General features: G+C 41.3%; 1 protein-coding gene and 1 long non-coding RNA gene across 11 annotated transcripts; one reads left to right on the top strand and one right to left on the bottom strand.

Annotated features, from left to right (window-relative positions):
- Nucleotides 1-3,032: 3,032 nt before the first annotated feature.
- Nucleotides 3,033-5,695, top strand: LOC139821518 (uncharacterized). Its single transcript, XR_011734272.1, has 4 exons — nt 3,033-3,151; nt 3,252-3,355; nt 3,445-3,832; nt 4,413-5,695. It is a non-coding gene; the product is annotated as an uncharacterized lncRNA (long non-coding RNA).
- On the bottom strand, nt 5,581-19,723 carry LOC139821511 (probable G-protein coupled receptor Mth-like 3). 10 transcript variants are annotated; one of them, XM_071792580.1, is made up of 6 exons: nt 16,206-16,783; nt 11,269-12,541; nt 10,785-10,863; nt 7,955-8,139; nt 7,641-7,806; nt 5,581-7,106 (listed from the first exon to the last, which is right to left on the bottom strand). In XM_071792580.1, the coding sequence occupies exons 2-6, from the start codon at nt 12,365-12,367 to the stop codon at nt 6,740-6,742; spliced, it is 1,896 nt and encodes a 631-aa protein (XP_071648681.1). In that variant the 5' UTR covers nt 12,368-12,541; nt 16,206-16,783; the 3' UTR covers nt 5,581-6,739. The 10 variants fall into 10 exon arrangements, with proteins under 10 accessions (XP_071648681.1, XP_071648682.1, XP_071648687.1 ...); XM_071792581.1 differs by having other exon boundaries at nt 11,269-12,468; XM_071792586.1 differs by having other exon boundaries at nt 11,269-12,374.
- Between the last annotated feature and the right edge of the window lie 546 nt (nt 19,724-20,269).

The following is a 20,269-nucleotide window of genomic DNA, read 5'->3' as shown; positions in this document are numbered from 1 at the left end:
TTATAGAGTAACCAATTCTTATAGATCCATGCTAAAAATCTGTGATTGTTATTTTCATGAATATTAAAAGAAAAAAAGAAATTTATTATAATGTCTCCTTCTTTCATTATAAATTAAGTTTTGTTAGAGAGAAAAAATCGGAAACTCTCTTTTATATCTAGAAGATCCATACTTTTTATTTATCCAGAGTAATTATATATTATTTTTATTTATTCAATATTTCTTATTTTAATTTTTTTTCTGCGATTGTTCTATCGAACAATGCATTACGAATTAATCAATCCAACTGATGATTAAGCGCACAACTTCGTGATTATGAATATAGGTTTATGATTAATCTTCTGCAGTCATCAACCGATAATTTTATTATAAATTAAAACTATAAACTAAATATAAAAAATTAAAATATGAAATATAAGAGATTTAAATAATGTCTCATTTGTGTATAAAAAACTTTTACCTAAATATAATGGCATATTAATATCAAATAAACAATATTCTCGTCTCGCTTGAAATAATTCGCGACGTTAGTAATAAGAAACTAGAAATACCAGAGTGCTGCGTGCACAGTGTCAATAATCATTACATTATGATAATTATTTAATTATTTAATTAACATATAACATCATCCGCTCTATAACGTATCTACATTCGTGTAGATGCTTTCTCGAGATAATATTCCCAAGATTATTATTCTGCATAAAAAATAAGGTGTAAGGAAAATAAGCGCAAAACGATGTAGATTTGTTTCGAACATTAAAACATATTACTTTGCTACGAGAGCTCAATTATTTTACCGCACGTAAACGAGGCGCGGTTATTAAATCTCTCCTACGTTACATACGGTATTAAAGTAATAACGCCGCAAGATAATTATCTTTCAACCCTACCAAAATTGTATCAAGTTTCCGATCGCGATAACGAACGAATATACGGTCAAGTCAACACCGTCGCAATTAGCAGATACTTAGGGAGTACCGCTCACCTGTGGTGAAGCACAGCACACGTATCGGAGACATGTAAATGTAGTTGACCAGGATCAAGAAGACGTAGGCGATGACGAAGCAGATGACATAGCACATGAGCGTCTTGCCGTAGAAATTCCTCAACTTAGGGGTAATCGCGTACACCAGGAAGGTGGCGATGAGGAACGGGATGGAGACCATGATGCCGACATGGTGGTGAATGTACGTCTCCTCGTTCAACTCCGCGCTCTCCGGCGTCCAGCAGACCAAGATGCCGATCCGGCCGACGCAGCGACGGTCACCTTCCACTCGATGCAATAATTTCAGAAAAGAATGACCTTCCCGTCAGCGTCTACGAAGTTGCTGTTCGCCTGATGAACGATCTTGTCCTTGCCGTATTCGTCGGGATTGAGGGCGTAGAACACGTTGCGGGGCAGATGTTGTCCTGTACCAGGAGGAAGTGCTTTCTCAGCTCGTCGATGTCCTGAATCTCCTCGCTCATCTGGTCCCTCGACAGACGCGGATAATGCCTGGTTGCCGCGCTTGCCAGCTTCATCGTATCGTTCTGGGACATCTCCTGGCATATCGCTTTCTCCTTCGAATTCCTGAGAACCTGGTTGTCGCGGCAGCATTTCTTGATGCAGTTGCGCAATTTGCAAATGCAACCGTAAGTGAAACTGCCGTCGTTTCAGCGTAATTCGGCCGGATAGTCAATGCCATCGTATAAAATGCTGCCGTTATTGTTCTCCGCGCCGCGCCGTCAACGCCGTTCTCCGGACCGAGGACCACGCTGAGCGACAGCGAGCAGCGCGGATCGTTGCTCAGCGACGACGGCATCGTCGGCCGTCAGCAGACCGCATGCAGCGAGGAGGACCGTCAAATTGAAAGAGTGGCTGCGCATCGCGACAAGGGCGTCGAAGAGCGTAAACTATCGGCCGGAACCCGTGCGACGATCATCCGCGGTGGCTCCGCTTCGCGCCCGGCGCTCGGCGGCGCCCGGCACATCTGCGTCGGAGGATGCGCGCCGCGACGAAGCGTCGCGACGCTTCGCGCTCGCACGCCCACGATGAGACTGTTCCCCGCTCAGGGAAGAAGGCTGGCATTCTTGAACGGAAGAAGACGCGCGTCAGCTTATCTCCATGCAGCGCAGATATTAATGAGCCCCAGATAACACACATATTTCAAATCGGGACTGATAACGAGAAATATGTCTTTAAGATGTCTTATGTAATATAACGTTTTTAAGACAACATATGTCCCAATTTCGGATAATATATATTTCATTGGGGGCGGCTTATTGAGTTTAAATCCGAATTGATCACTGAATCCTTTTGCCTCTCATTTCCGCAAATCTTGCGCTTCGCTCGGGATCTAAAAGCTTTAACGAGCAGGAATAAACTGTGTTCTTCATTTATAAACAGTACTGTATTCGGAGGACTCAGTTAAATGGCGTGTGTGTGAGTGATAACGGTGAAAAGGCGTTATGTGATTTTAGTTTTGTTTCTGTTCAAAGATTAGTATAAGGCGAGTAGGGGTAATGGAAAAATAGGGTGTATATAAGCGTGGTAGATGCGTTGAGAATGAAGGGAGAATAAATAGTGCATTCAGGAAAGAATGTTTATACATGTGGCTATGGTTACGTTGTCAGTGTTTGGAGACGAGGATAGAGGAAGTAGATCTACGAGTCGCTTTATGAAACTGTAACAACCGGGCTTGTAATGACAAAAGTTAGATTAATTTTGAATCTTCTGCCGCTGCGTTGTTGAACAATGTAATATTCTTATGCGCGCACATGCATCTCTCGCTTCTTTGCCCGTGGAAGAAGCAAACGGAATATTACAATTACCCAACAATCGTACCTAGTAACGTGTTCCTGTTCAAATTCTCGAAGAAGTTCAAGAAAATGCAGGAGTATCGCGGACTTTTCTCTCTTCGAGCGATTCGAATGTGCGCTGCCATCACAATTCAATACCCGCGCCATCTACACGCAAAACGCGGAAACTCGTCAGGCGTTGCAGTTACCGACTGCCGATAATCGTCAGATTTACCAATCAATGCGATCGATAATAAAAATATAAAGGTGAAATTTTATGGGGGCAGAGAAAAGCAACAGCAGATCGTACTGATACTGACAGGCTACAAAATAGAGAAGTTCTCGACTCAAAACACCTGCGTCGTTTATTTTTGTAAATATTGAATCTGCAATTTGCAAAATATTGAATCTACAAATTCTTACGAACATACATACTACGATCGCATACGGTTTTTTTGTTTTGCTCCTTTTAGGTTATGAGCGTCAGCGCCTTCAACCCTGCCATCGCATACGTCAAATTGAATGAGGTTAACTCATAAACAGCGTGAAGGACGAGATTACAAGCTGCCTATTCCAGGTCTGTCTGACCTGCTCTTCTATATTATTATTATTTTTTTCTCTTCCAAGAAGAGCTCGGTTGCATATACGTTTTGCTATATTTTACAGAAGTTACGAGAGAGACGGATCTTACAGGGGCATTTAAAATCTGAATCCGGCAATAAGAGCGAGGCTCGAACGCGCGATGCTATCAGATAAGACGGATCAGCGGATTAACCTAAGCGGCCGTAATCTTATCGTCGAAATGCATTCGAATCTCGACCGTATTGAGGAGAGAACACAAACGCGAGAAATACAACGGTTTAACGAGCTCGAGCGGCCCCCCAGCTGAGCAATTACCCGTGATTAAGAGAGGCGGGTTACGAAACACGTTTACGATCGCGTGATGGACACCACGGAGCTTCCACTTCCTTCTGCAGTACAGTGGCATCCAGCTGACTCGAGCTAGTTCGCCGTTGCCGTCCGTTGCGCTTGCCGATCTCGCGGCGTCGACAAGGTAATTTCTCATTTTTTGTGAGATCTGCCTCATTCCTATATTCGTCATTCCACGTGGCTGGCGGCTCCTCGAGTAAAATCCAGTTTCGATTTTTTAATCGTTAGGCTTGGAATTTAAACGAGGAGACGATCCAGTTTTAAATATCAAAGATTTAATATGTGTACTCTAAATCGTTAATGAACAGCTACTTCCGCTTCTCTCGAAACATTTCAACTCTAAACCACTTCTCTATATCGATGAGATTTAAGAATTCCTAAGGAATATTTTCTCTAGTTTCTATTTATCGTGTTCCGTGCACACTGCACGCGAATAGTTCGTTCATGTGCCCGCGTAATCACGCGTAATCTCTCGCTTTTTGCCGTATGACGCAAGAGTAATAATCGGTCATTGCTATCTCGTCAAGGCACTCGCGGCAGCCGAGCGCGTCGCAATTGGCGCATACGCAATTGTTAATCGTCGATAACGACCGACGTCACCGACATCACTGCATTAAGCTGTTTTTTACTTCTTTCGTTTTTAATTTCCATCTTTTTTTCATTTTTTAAAATTGTTTTCTAACATTTTGTTATGTATTTTTTAGATGACAAGCCTGGAGAATATAAACAACATTTTGAAAACTGCAGACGCTGTAGAGTTCGATGTGGATTCCATCGTTATAACGGAGGAAGCTATAGACAAGCTCGCCAATATTGGCTCTGGAACACTTGAAGGAAGCCATTAGCGTTAAATCCAGACTAAATCAAAGTCAACGAGAAGAGCTTGGCTTGATAACACAAGCATATGACAACCCACACGAAGCACTATCCAGGATCAAGAGACATTTGTTCACGCAGAGGGCCTTCAAGGAAGTTAACATCAAATTCACGGATCTTTACAGTCATTTGATTCCTGATGTGGAACCGCTCGAAAAGATTACGGATGCTTACCTTGATCAATATCTGTGGTACGAGGCGAACAAGAAACGAATCTGTGACAAGAAGCGAATGTTCCCACCATGGACGAAACCGGCCGATACGGAACCGCCACCGCTTCTCGTTTACAAGTGGTGCCAAGGTATCAACAATCTCGCAGATGTGTGGGACGTCAGTGAGGGTGAATGCAACGTGTTGCTCAAATCGAAATTTGAGAAGCTGTACGAGAAGATCGATCTTACGCTGCACAACAGATTTGTTACGTCTGATAGTCGATCATAATATCGCCGATTATATGACTGCGAAGAACAACGTGGTCATCAATTACAAAGACATGAATCACACCAACAGTTACGGCATTATCAGGGGATTGCAATTCGCATCTTTTATCGCCCAATACTACGGACTGGTATTAGATCTACTGGTGCTGGGTCTCCAACGAGCCAGCGAGATGGCTGGTCCGCCGCAAATGCCAAACGATTTCTTGACGTTCCAAGACGTCGCCTCCGAAACGGCGCATCCTATTCGATTGTACTGCCGCTACGTCGACAGAATATATCTATTCCTGCGCTTCTCTGCCGACGACGCGAGAGATCTTATCCAGCGTTATCTCACTGAGCATCCTGATCCGAACAACAAGAACATCGTCGGCTATAACAATAAGTCGGCTCATTTCCTCAACTTCTCAAGCTTGGAAGACGGCGATGGCGTTGGAGCTGATCCAGAAGATCTGTTTGCATAAAATAAACTCTTTTGTATAAGATTTCAACTGACAATGATAGGAGTGATTGAAAGGAGTGCAGGACGTGTGCAAGTAGCGCGCCAGGATACGTGGTGTAGTGGTTTTTGTTTTTTATTTTCTCGTCTAATTATTGTATACGTAGACGATTACAAATACATACATGTAATGGTAATGAATATAGATTAGCCTTTATTACTTAACAATTATAAACTTCTGAACTCTGTGCTCTTATTCTCCATGTGTTGTAATTCTGTCCACTTGGATTTTCCACATTTTGATTTTATAGGTGCGTATAAATGCAGATGCGGCTTAAATATTAGACGAATGTTTGTGATGGCACTTGTACAGGAATATTCTGTGACCGTATAGAAGCTAAGTGAAGAGCTATATTCTATATGTAATACGATAAATGAAATGCAGTTCCCAGAGAGAGCTCGGTAAATACACTTCATAATAAATCAACAGAATCTTAAATTAATCATGGCGATGCTCGATATAAAGTCTACCTCAAGGATTTTCGAGGTACATATTGCAATACTATCACGTGTATATGATAAAATATACGGCTATGTGACACAGGTCGGTATTTGCATCGCACATTTGTTGCACGATAAAATATTGTCTTAAAAATTATGTATCCATATAAACATGTGTATTTAAGAACGCATATGTCCATTTTATATATAATTTTTTTTTTCTTGAATTTATTTAATAATATTAAACACTTATGTGTGCGGTGCAAATGTAGACCGAGTGTCAATGTAATGAAAATAAATATAGATAAAAAGAATGTAAGATAGTAGTCTCTTTCATGCACGAGCAATAATGTACTAGAATTGAAGTTACAATTAGTAAAATTATCTGTAGCCTTTTTACCGAGACATGTATGGTGTAATAATATCGTAATAATAAATCTCTACATATTAAAATAAAATTTATACAAAATTATGGCATACGGCAGTCAATGTACATGATATACACTATGTTTTTGTTACTTTAACGAGGATGATAATAGATGCAGAGCAATTAATTTCTTTAATTTCCTTTAGACTGCAAAAGAGATAAAAAAAATTTTGTAAATACATTTTAAAGGAATATAAAGGACGATGGAAACCACCAATCTTGGCGTTCCAAACAAAGAGATCAACGCGAGCAATGTAACATTAATTCTCGAGTAGAGAATTAAGTTACATCATCGCCCAATTGCTCATTCTTCTGATTCATACAGTGGAATCCTTTTCTCACGTTGCAATATTAATCAGCCTCATCGGACGAACTCTTCATGCGGCAATTTGTTTGCACGTAGGGATTGACCTTCTCCTGCAGCGACATCATTCCCGACGTGGTAGTGCAGGTGCGCGAGGCTGAGCTGTGACAGCCGCTACGCGTCGAGTTTCTGGAGAACAGACCACGATCCTGGCAACCGAATCGCTTTAGCAGCAGTCGCTTGATCTTTTCTTTCCACACGAATATAATGAAGATGATGAGACCTTGCAGGGTGTTTGTCAGATCGGTCAAATACCAAATGTAGGCCGGCGAGTTCTGCTCGAATACCCATGATATTATTTCCATGGACCAGTTTATTCCCATCACGATGAACAACTTCAGATAGAGATTGAACCTGCGTGCGAATGCGTTTGTTTCTGTATCTTCTATAATTTAGAATTACTAAAACAAAGGGTTTCGCGATAAACGAAAGCATTTGAAGTAACCGATGCTCGCTGAAAATAGATATCTTCGGAAAATCGTAATCATCAAGTTTCGGGCTAAAAAAACAGGGAGAGAGTTGTCCAAGTTTTCTCAAACAATTTTGAAGAAAAGTGATGTCTGTCTTTATGAAATAGGGGGACAACCACTTTTCGGTTTTTATTCGCACGATCGTTTGTCATTCTTTCGAGAATCGCAGATGCTCTCGAGGAATCTCGTACGCGCGCGATCCAAACGGCGACGATGTGTTTGTTGCTTCAAAAGATTTCGTAATTATGAAAGCAAACCGCCGCATGGGAAAGTTGCCGTCTAAAAATAATCATCACGTTGGGAACGAGGACCGATCGACATTATGCAAAGCCGTTCGGCCAACTGATATATCGGCGTATAATCATATATTAATATGATTATGAATAACGTATCAGTGTAAAGATGCTTGTATACAAACCATTGCTTATTGTCATCGTGGCGTCTGCTTTCCGAGCTTCTCAAATGAGCAGCTGTATCCTTCTTGTGACGCACAATTTTTAGTGCAGTAGAGATAAACAGGCAAATATTGCAGACAACGGTGACACTCATGGGTAAGTAAAAATATAACGCCCTCGCCTCGTTCGCTGAAACGGAGAATTAAATTTTTCGCATATTTATACGTCGAATTTTGCAAGAGTTTAATTTTGACAATTCTCTCAAATCTGGTCTTGATAAAACACATGATTTTAATAAAACGTCACCGTCGTAAGTTATTAGTAAACGTTCACTTACTATTGAACCAACACTTCGTTACACCGATCTCCGGTCGGATCAATTCCTTTGGCACGCTGGGAACGAAATCCATGATGACACAAATGACGGTGAGAATGGAAGCGCTTCCCCACGCGTAAATCGAATACATAACGAATTTTTTTCTCTCTCGTTGCTTCACGCTTCCTTGTAACGAACGGAATCCTCTGTAAAATGTGATTTACATGCCATATTGTTGCCAGCAACAAGTAGAACAGGTCAGCATGCAAATACAAATTAAAATAATTATCGCTTTTGGTCGCGTTTCTCGGAAATATGACCGATGCGTTGAATTTTGTTTAATACGTTTTACGTAAGCGGTGTGTATCTATGGTACGTAATTGATAATTGAAAATTATTACTATTTCAAATTTAATTTCCTACATTTATTTAAGAAACGTATACAGAAAATTATTTAGAAACGTTTAAAGACTGACATGAAATATTAGATTGTTCTTGTAACTTTGAAAGATGTCTTTCAACTCTATCAATCTTAATTAAATGGGTAGCTCTTTGGTAACGCAATTAAAGTTTGAATGCTACAAGTTTTATATAAAAATAGAAAATGTAATCTTTTCGAAGATTTTTATATATAATAATTATATATAAATATTATATTTTATATATAATAATTATAATTATTCCTTCGTAAATGATTTTTTCTCTCTCTCTTTTTAGTTGCAGCAAACAATGCAATATGGCCTGATTTAAGTATAGAATGAGAAATTGAATGCACGTGGAGGAGTGGTATAGATGGACACGGACGATCAACATAAAAGAATTCAAGTTAAAGAATAATTATTAAAATTACATAAACACAATCGAGCTGAGCCGAAAGATGATTCACGCTTTCCCGCGAGGACACGCGTGTAGAGGCGATGACAATGATGTGCGCGGATGATGCGTGCACGCAATAAAGGAGGAAATTAATCAGATTCCAAGTACGATCCGCGCTGCACGCGCGCCCCCGAGCCGCCCGACACTCTTGTAATTGATTACAAGAGACCGGGCGATGTGCGTACACAGCAGTCGTCACACCCTTGTAGTAGGGTGAAACGGGCTTGGCGACAGCGGGGTCAGTTCATCTCCTCTGCGGGAACGGTAAATAGCGACACGTACGACAATATCGCGTCATGAAATTTCATTGACACGCAAGAGATAATAAATTACTTTATAGCATTCCACACGCGCATAATAAGAAAGAATGAAAGAACCAAAGCGCATCGCGCGTCGCAGGCATGACCAGAAAAACGTACGATTTGTATTGATAACGTTAAACGACTGTTAAATTGATTATCGCGACACGAATAATGATTTATATACTTGTATCGCAATCGTTTCTTAATCTCATTTTAGAAAATACGTTGAGAGGGTCTCCGTTAATGTAAACGAACTTGTATATTCATTAATAATTAATAAGTCATTGATAAATGAGCATGTTCGACGTATTCACGCAGCGTGAATACCAACGTTCGAGGATACGCTTTACTGACATTTTCCGTTCACCCGAATATTGCTTGTCCGAACGGCATCTCGGACCGACGTCCAACCGCGAAGGAGATCAAAATTAACTCGGCTGTGTTTGCACCACATACGCGCGCCGGTCACGTACCGGATATTAATTCGCGTCCTGTCGCTATCAATTTCCCCTATTGTTTGTCAATTATCAAATTTCTTTACCACACGCGCCGGATCAAGTGGCGCTTGCGAAAATATTTGGCGAATCAATTAACTCATTTTAACCTAGAACTCGATCCAAAAGCGTTTTATCTTTGATAAACCGTAATTAATGCTCGATCATAATTATAAATATATATATAATATAAATGGTAATTATATATAAATATAAATAAAAGTAATTTATATATATAAATTATATATAAAAGTGGGATCAATGGTTTTTTTTAGAATGATTATCATCGAGATTCAGGTCTAAATATTTTGCTCCATTTTGTTCAAGAAATATTACAATAAGATATTATCTTCAAAATCCAGATCAATGTTCATTTCTACTAACGCGGATTAACTTTAATCTCGGTTTAACTTAATTTTTATCTTTTTCTAACTGTTACAACTACAAAAAAATAAAAAGTAAATTAAACCGAAATTAAGTTAATCCGCGTTGGTAGAAATAAACGTAAATATCTCGAATAAAATCAAAAATTAAGCGACCCGACTGGCTATAATTTAATATGCAACATTAAACATCATTCGTCGCTAGACGTTGTATTTTAACTACATCGTGCGAACGCCAAGAAGTTTAGTGCGTCAAAGAAATGAAAATGTAAAATTGTAAAAATTGTAAAAATGTAAAGAAAATTAAACTGTACATCTTCTCCACTATATCCTCCACTATATACAATACATATAACGATCATTATGACTTTGACCATGACACGGATATAGTGAAGAAGATGTTCAGTTTAATTTTCTTTACATTTTTATAATTTTTACAATTTTACATTTTCATTTCTTTCACGCACTAAACATCTTGGCGTTCGCACGATGTAGTCAGGATATAACGTCCGGCGACGCATGATGTTTAATGTTGCGGAATTAAATTATAATATCTCACTTGAGAAGAGGACCAGATTATGGTTGAAACGTCGTGAGTTTTAATAAATGAGAATTGGCCAGTCGGGTCGCTTAATTTTTGCTTTGATTTTATTTTTAATTATTTACTGGCGAAGAAACGGTTATCATTGTTTTTATAAATATCTTGCTCTATTTCGTTCAAGAAATTCACAAGATTGTCTTTAAAAGATAATTTGATTGCAGATAAAATGTAGTATGGAATATTTTGATAGCCTACCCGAATGTCCACCAAATGTCAAAGCACATCACGTTTAACCAGAAGAAGCTTGCCAAAAACGAGAAGTGAATGATGAAGGCTGAAACAGAATAAACAACTATTAATCACACATTATGGTATCGATAAAGGCTTATGTTCGCCCGTGAAGAAACAGGTTTACTCTGCCTTTCTGCATCAGGAATTTATTTAGTCGAAAACGGTAAACCTTGACGATGATATGCGCTACATTGAATTAAACATTGCGATTTAAATATTATGTCAGAATCACGTAAAATCTTCCGCAAAAAGAAAAGGGAAAAAATATATTTATCTAAATAAAGTTCCGAGTTGATTGCATATCAAAATTTAAATTTTACCCGCTTTTTATTTGATTGTATTTTTCCCAAAGTTTTAAAAAAATTTTACATTCAAATTATCGGGGGAGAGAGAAATCATGTATTATATGCTGTATTATATGTGTTCACTGTATTATTATATGCTGTACCCAATATGATGCAGGCGGCATCCGATAATGATGTCTGTGGGATTTGCTGTATTACCGCGAGGGACGTGTACGCGACGAACAACGAGCCGACGTATCCGCGTAGCGTGTAGCCGTGCATGTTCTGAAGCTCCGGCAGTATGGAGTACACCACGAATGTCGTCAGTAGAAACGGCAAGGATATTATCAGACCTACATGATAGCCATCCGGGACCGGTTCCGAGGAATCGGAGGGATCAAAGCAAACAGCTATCTCGTACTTATCCCGTTGGAAGACGATGAGGCAGTATAAATCGATATCGACCTCTTTGATACGCGGTCGATACAGAGAGCCATTGAGGAGGAACATAAACGCGTCATTTGGTTCCTCGTCAGGATCAAGTACATAGCGTCCGACTTTCGGGCACGGATCGTGGACGGTCAGCTGAAAGATTTGGTCCACCTCGCCGATCGGTCCTCTCTCAAACGACTCGTTCGTCGCCTGCTCGTACACACCCGGAAAGGAATAACGCCCAACGTTCTCAACAACGCATTGGTCCATGATCATGCGAACGCCGAGGGGGCAGCAGAGCGGAATGCAGATACTGTTCTCGCACATCTCGTACGGAACGACGTTTCTTTTATTATCATCCTGAGAGAACTTTCCAAGGTGCTGGTACAACGTTAAGTTGCTTCTGTCTTCGATCAGGTCTTGCATCAGGTTTCCACTGGGTTCGTGTGCTGTCGAGTTGATCTTGTCATCTGTAGAATTCATACGAAGCTCCATCGACGTTTGATCGCCGCCCCCGTGATCCTTCGTGGAATGTGCGTGAAATTCATACCGCACCGAGTCATCATCCTCGTGGATACTCGTGGAGTTAAGACGGAGCTCGTACTGCACGCCGTCGTTACTCCTGGTGGAATTTTCACGAGCGTTATAACGCATAGTTTCCGCATCGCCGCTACGATTTGTCGTGGTAACATTAGTATGAATCTGATATCGCACTGTGAAATTATTCCGTTCGTTGTCGCTCGTCGTCGTCGTGGAATTTTCCAGCGGCTCGGAGGAGGAAGCGATGAACAGAAGCGTGCAGCAGCAAAGCGCGAGATTTCGTCGACGCATCGTCGACCTGTGGACACGTCGAAATTCACTGACAACCGTCTTGGTTTTCTCTTCGTGCTATCGTAGTCAGATGTGTCCAGCGACCGCAACGATATCGCAAACTACGGAAACGAGAAGGAGACGCGTGATGATATCGTTGGCCGCGACAGCGACGTTTTTGTCCGAAGGACGAACCTGTTTCGCAGCAAACATACAAGTGCATGCCAGGAAGGAAAAAACGATGAAAAAGGAGGTACCTCGTTAAAGCAGGTCCTCTTTTCGGCCGGGGATGTGGGTGATCAGGACAACGGGGGCGGACCCCCTTTAGAGATGACATTTTATAGTTTGCTTTCCGGAGCGTATGGTTTCGAGAGCGACGTGAACTCTCGTTTGCATTTATTTGTTTATAAGGGTTTTTAGTACTTTCTCAGGTCTAAGACGCACGAGCTTCCGGTTCGCCTCGCAGCAGCCGAGGTGAATCATCACGATTGGTGTTTGAGAAAACTTTAGTTTACACTCCACCTTTCAACGTGTAGTCTGATTTAGAAAAGAATCTTTAAAAATCTAAGGGTGATCTTTGAACTTGACGTAAATTGACTATGGCTGGGTTCGTCTTGATGCTTTCAACCGTAAGCCTCATTCTATTTTCGTTGCACTGAAAGCGTTAAGACAAACCCAGCCATTATATCATATAAATTTCGAATTTTGAAAAGTCCTATATTAAATTAATGCAATACCTATTTTCTATGTTAGTCAAATGAAAAAAAGCAGGCAGCTACATTAAGTATAAGACAAACGTATGAAACAAGCATAGAAGCAAGATAAAAAGAACACAATTTTTAGTACATGTAATTAGTTATACGACATATTCGTTTCTCATGCATTACTGCAGCAGAATGCTGACTTTCTCATCCGTTGAATAACACTATAAAACAATTCATATAATGTTAAACGTTAAACTGTAAATGTGACGTTATAATAACAATTTCTTCAAATGTCAATTTTGATATTTGCGGGAAAAGTAAGAGAGACATGAGATCATTTAGAAAGTTGCCACGCACTCGCGTTAAAAGCCTAGATCTCTCATTAAATCGCACGATTTCTAAAACCACGTTCCATCCGGTCTGACGCGGTCTCTAGAAGATATGCTATGCTTAATGTATATGATGTACCATAAATATATACATATAAACAATTCACAAAGGAATTATGACGATTCGGAAATCGATAACAGCGATGTTGATGCAATCAGCGATTAATTCCGCCGCCGCGATAACATATAAATCCATCTCAAGTTAGCATTAATTCTTCTTTGCGCAGTAACATGAGTTAATAGAAGTCGCATCATTCTGTAGGTAATACCGAATGTGATGCAGATGCCGTTTGGGATTTGTTCCTGCGGCGTCAGCTGCAGCACCCCCAGCATGCTGTACGCCAACGCTAGGCACCCGACGTATCCGCGCAACGTCAGGCCGTGCAGATTCCTCAGGTCGGGCAGCAACCAGTAGACAACATACGTGGCGACCAGGAACGGGACGGACGCGAGCATCCCGTAGGAATATATGACCCCGCCGTTGTTCTCGTCCTCGATCGTATACTCGTCCTCGCAGTAGAACACCAGGTATTCCGGGTACTCGTAACTCCTCACCCGCGCCAAGCAGTACTGGTGATAGTCGAGGAGACGATCTTCCGACACCTCGGTCAGGGGTCGCAATACGGAGCCGTTGGACAGCAGGTACCATTCGTCGTCCTGGTACGCGTGCGGATTCAATGAATACCGTTTCGCGCCGGCACACGGATTCCATGTTACAAAATCAAAATATTCGTCGCTCGCAGTGACGTTCGTCGGCATAAGATCCGTCTCGTAGATCGCCGGCAGCCGCACCGCTTCCGTCCCGTTCATGGTGGCCTCCACGCAGTCGTCCCCCTTGAGAAAAGTGCCGACGCGACAGCATAGCGACACGCGGGGCTTCCCGGAGCCGTCACCATCGATGCCGGTCGTCTTCTAGGAGTAGAGAGCCAGAGGGAACGGAGACAAATACTTAATTGTTAAAACTCACGATCGGACGTAAGCGGAGAGGAACCAAATGCTATGGATCTTCAAATTTCCGGCGTTATATCATATTACGTAGTTTGAGTATATCACATTACGTAGTGAATTATACGTAACAGGATTAAATATTAGTACCCTCCTTTTCCTTGCCGCACCCTATTGTCAGAAAATTATTTTATTTTTAGGTCCACGCTATTGCGCGGAATTTTTCTGATGACCGATACGTTAGTCAGCATTTTGATGTTGGCTCCTTTCCGCGTGTTACATCCAATTATAGTTAATACAGAAAATTGAGTCCGGTCACTTATATGAATTAAGTCGATCACAAATGGACAAACTGCTTCAATTCATTTAGCTGGTTAATTTACGTAATTTCTCTGTTCCATAAATCTACAATTGTTCTACATAATTTCATTGTATCTAGATGTAGCTACATTTAATCAAGAATTAATTCTCAAGACGCGCAACACACACAAATTTTCCCAAAAATCTTGATTAATTATAAACACGCAAACATAGTTAGTGAGTCGTTTCTGATGTTATTATTATCATATTCACGAATGCTATTACGCGAGAATTCGCTATTAAGTCATCACCACGAAATAATCGCTTTGGGCATTAAATATCATTAAGTAAGCATATTATAATACGCATAATAGCAAAGCGACACGAATTCCATCGACAAATTCCAAGTATAGGTACAGTAACGTAGTGTGTGCAATCGAACTTGGAATTATCTCTACCTCCAGATAAACATGAGGGACGATAAAATTTTCCTTCCATGAATCCTCTGGCTCTTCCTCTGCCTGATCGCTTTCGAGAGCGGCAGCCGCGATCAAGATCGCGAGAAACACCGCGAACGGGGCTGTTCTCAGATGCCGTTTCATTATGTACTAATTAAACTTTAACGAGGCTGCTGCTCGAAACGGCAACTCGAAACGGAGCGAATTATCGCCACCTCTCAGCGTTATCGCCGTGCGGAAGCTTACTCACGAAAGTGCCACAAGAAATAGCGGAAGAGAGAAAAAGAGAGAGACAAGAAACACGATGACTCTTTGAAGAAGTATGGCACAAGCCTTTCCCCCTCTCTCTATGCCCCATGAAATAATAAAAACAGCCAATCTCTCATTATTCGTTAATCTCACTACGTCTCGTTGGTGTTTTGTGCGTGTACTGCTGAACCAATAGAGTGAAAGTGATAAAGGGTGCGAACTTTTTAATCAGCGTGTAGTTTGACAGATATTGTGTGGATATAACAGCATCCATGGTCACTTGTGATGTAGTTATTTACAAAAAGCGTGCTATTCACAGATATGTAAATGATAAACGATTACATAAGTAGATATCTTACAAATACAAGATATGTTACAATTTCTAATTATTTCAGATATTATTTTGTAATTGTTATTCAAATATTATTTTATAATTGTTTTAGACATTGTTTAGGATATTATCTGTATCGATAATAATCTACAATCACGTTCTATATAAATATATAATAAGATTTTATCCTTTTAGTCATCGCTTCTTGGTTTTAAGCAAGGATTAATAAAACGTTAGCTGACGACTAAAATATACAAACACAGGTGAATTTGCATCTAAATTGTAATTGTAACTCTCATGAAATGTACACCACTGAAACACATAAATGTGTAAATAATCAAGCATCTATATACAACGAAATATTTGTACAGTAAATATTTAACAATATTGAAGCTGATATGTACAGTATGGGACATATGGGCACTCAATCATCTGGTGTGTTTTATGGAATAAGCAATCTGTCTACGTAAAAAATATTTTTACCTGCTATGCAATGTTGCAAAAAATATTCTATTATTGTGTATATATATATATATTATAAATACTATTCTGATAATTTGTTGATCAATGATTCCAGCGATCCGACTGTTCAAAAAGGAAACGTATACGTTCAAATACGTCAGAGTAAAACCAGATTTACGTCAGTACCGAGCTATCGACGTATGTGATAATAATTAAGTGTTTATCGGAGAGAACGGAATAAACGCGAGAGGAGGCAAAGAGCTCTTGCACGATTCTCTCCTTTCTTTCATCTCAAGCGAATCGTCGAAACGAATGAAAAATCCACCCGCGGTTCAAATATAGCACTGTTATCACTAACGATTACGATTGACTTTTCAGTTATCTCGTTGAATTCGATAAAGCCTAGCACTGTGTTCGGTTTTCACCGCGACTTTTCCATGATGACGGACGAGGGAAGAGCGCGCGAGAAACGCATGCACTCGCGCGAGCAACGGGACGAGACTACCAGACAACGAGCCGGCGGCGGCTTTAGAAAAGCAGAGGCTACCTGCTGCGAAGCCGCGGTATACAGGGCGGTTCGAGAGAAAAAAAAGATGTTCATTGACAAACTTCTCCGGTCTACGGGATGGTAGCTTGACCAATCCAGCGGCGACGTAAATTTAGACACTTGGCTGTTTAGATGTTTAGTGCTCCAGTGGAGAGAAGCGCTACAGTTTCGGGAGGACTACGGAAACTGAGAATAGATCTACGGACGATCGGACAACGAGCGAGCAACAGAAATTTCAAGTTGCACCAGGTGTTACTTATTCGTATACGGCCGAAAGATTTATCTCGAAAAGCTATTAATCCATGGTACGGCCGGAAAAGACGGTGGGAAGGATAGGAAAAGTCTCTCGCTGGTTCTCTCGCCAGCTCGATCCTCAAACTTATCGTATTATCGCCCTAGGCTACAAAAAAGAAAAAATAAATTATTGAAAAATTGAGATAATGCAATTATATTATATTTTACCGTTATCCGCATATACTTTTATCCCACCCTATAAGCGATGGTGCTTAACCGACGCGGAGGTATACAACGAAACGCTACGCTACGCAAAAACCGGTTTGTCCTCGCGTCGCCCGTATCTCCCATCACACTCATTGGGGGAATCATTAACATTTGTTTTACGGGAAATCGAAGATAGCGATGGCTCGAGAGGCGCCGACTTTCCTCGTTGAAAGGACTTTCTTGATCTCGCTTTCCGCGAATTAACGCGAAACGAATACCAAGGATTAAATTGTAACAGGAAGCGTATATAGTATACACAGTTCTTGCATCACTACTAATCACAGAGATATTGGAGTCACGCGTGCAGAAAAAAAAAGCATGATTCATACGTACACCTATTTACGATGTGCTCCATATTAATGGGTGGAATAGATAGTGATAACGTATATTTCACAGATAGTGATAACGCACGTACATGTGCGTTTAGTTATAATCCAGTTATAGAGTAATCAATCCTTATGGAGCCATGTTATGAATCTGTGATTGTTATTTTCATGAATATTAAAAAAAAATAAATTTATTATAAATGTCTCCTTCTTTCATGGATTAAGTTTTGTTAGAGAGAAAAAATCGGAAACTCTCTTATATCTAGAAGATCTATAATTTTTATTTATCCAGAGTAATTATATATACCTATTATTTTTATTTATTCAATATTTAGTTCTTATTTTAATTTTTTTTTCTGCGATTGTTCTATCGAACAATGCATTACGAATTAATCAATCCAACCGGTGATTAAGCGCACAACTTCGCGACTGTAAGTATAAGTTCATGATTAATCTTCTTCAGTCATCAAACGATAATTTTATTCGTGATAGACTATTTTTAAAAGAAGAAAGATGCGTGAGCATAAATTGAAATCTAAATATAAAAAATTAAAATATGAATATAAGAGATTTAAATTGTGTCTCATTTGTGTAGAAAAAACTTTTACCTAAATATATGGGATATTAATATCAAATAAATCATATTCTCGTCTCGCTTGAAATAATTCAACAATTTTTAAAAGGAACTGTAGACTCGCAACGTTAGTTATTAGAAACTAGAAATACCAGAGTGCTGCATGCAGAGTAATAATCGTTACATTATGGTAATTATCTAATTATTTAATTAACGTATAACGTCATCCGCTCTGTCCGGATTCGTGTAGATGATCTCTCGAGATAATATTCCCAAGATTATCATTCTGCATAGAAAATAAAGTGTAAGGAAAATAAGCGCAAAACGAGGTAGATTTGTTTCGGACATTAAAATATATTGCCTTGCTACGAGAGCTCAATTATTTTACCGCACGTAAACGAGGCGCGGTTATTAAATCTCTCCCACGTTACATACGGTATTAAAAGTAATAACGCCGCAAGATAATTATCTTTCAACCCTACCAAAATTGCGTCAAGTTTCCGATCGCGATAACGAATCGAAATATATCCGCGGCTGAAATTGGGACGGTGTTGACCGTCGGCAATTAGCAGATACTTAAGAGGAGGCCGCTTACCTGTGGTGAAGCACAGCCCGCGTATCGGAGACATGTAAATGTAGTTGACCAGGATCAGGAAGACGTAGGCGATGATCAAGGAGATGACATAGCACATGAGCGTCTTGCCGTAGAGGTTCCTCAACTCGGGGGTGATCGCGTACACCAGGAAGGTGGCGAGGAGAAACGGGATGGACACCATGATGCCCACATGGTGATGAGTGTGCTCGTTCAACTCCCTCTCCGGCGTATAGCAGACCAGGACGCCGATCCTACCGACGGTCACCTTCCAGTCGATGCAATAATTCCAGAAAGGAATGACCTTCCCGTCGGCGTCCACGAAGCTGCCGTTCGCCTGAAGAACGATCTTGTCCTCGTCGTAATCGTCGGGAGTGAGGACGAAGAACGTGTTGCCGGGGCAGACGTTGCCCTGCACCAGGACGAAGTGCTTTTTCAGCTCGTCGATGTCCTGAATCTCCTCGCTCATCTGGTCCCTCGACAGACGCAGATACTGCTTGTCTGCCGCGCTTGCCAGCATCGTCGTATCGTTCTGGGACATCTCCTGGCATATCGCACCCTCCTTCGAATTCCTGAGAACCTGGTCGTCGCGGCAGCATTTCCTGATGCAGTTGCGCAATCTGCAAGTGCAACCGTAAGTGAAATTGCCGCCGGTCCAGCGCAATTCGGCCGGATAGTCGATGCCGTTGTGGAAAATGCTGCCGTTTTTGTTCTCCGCGCCGTCAACGCCGTTCTTCGGACCGAGGACCACGCTGAGCGATGGCGAGCAGCGCGGATCGTCGCTCAGCGACGACGGCGGGCCGTCGGTAGCGGCGTCGACGACGGCATCGTCGGCACCGTCGGCCGTCAGCAGACCGCATGCAGCGAGGAGGATCGTCAAATTGAAGGAGCGGCCGCGCATCGCGACAAGGGCGACGAAGAGCGTAAACTATCGGCCGGAACCCGTGCGACGATCATCCGCGGTGGCTCCGCTTCGCGCCCGGCGCTCGGCGCCCGGCACATCTGCGTCGGAGGATGCGCGCCGCGACGAAGCGTCGCGACGCTTCGCGCTCGCACGCCCACGACGAGACTTTTCCCCGCTCGGGGAAGAAGGCCTGCATTCTTGAACGGAAGATGACGCGCGTCCGCTTATCTCCAGCACATATTAATGAGCCCCAGATAACCCACATGTCTCGAATCGCGATAGATGACGGGAAAGATGTCTTTAAGATGTCTTATTATGTAATATAACGTTTGTAAGACAACATATGTTCCAATTTGGGATATTATGTGCACTGGGGGCCGCTTTATGGGTTTTAATCCGGATCGATCGCTGGAACCTTTTGCCTTTCGTTTCCGCAAATCTTGCGCTTCGCTCGGGATCTGAAAGCTTTGACGAAAGGCAGGAATAAACGCGTGTTCTTCATTTATAAATAGTACTGTATTAGTGTATTCAGAGGACTTGGTTAAATGGCGTGTGTGCGAGTGGTAACGGTGAAAGGGCGTTGTGTGATTTTAGCTTTGTTTCTGTTTAAAGATTAGTATGAGGCGAGTAGGGGTAATGGA

This window comes from Temnothorax longispinosus, chromosome 11, assembly GCF_030848805.1.
Source record: "Temnothorax longispinosus isolate EJ_2023e chromosome 11, Tlon_JGU_v1, whole genome shotgun sequence".
Classification (NCBI taxonomy): Eukaryota; Metazoa; Arthropoda; class Insecta; order Hymenoptera; family Formicidae; genus Temnothorax; species Temnothorax longispinosus.
The sequence above is the reverse complement of the archived record's forward strand: the minus strand, read 5'-3'. Positions and strand labels throughout refer to the sequence as shown.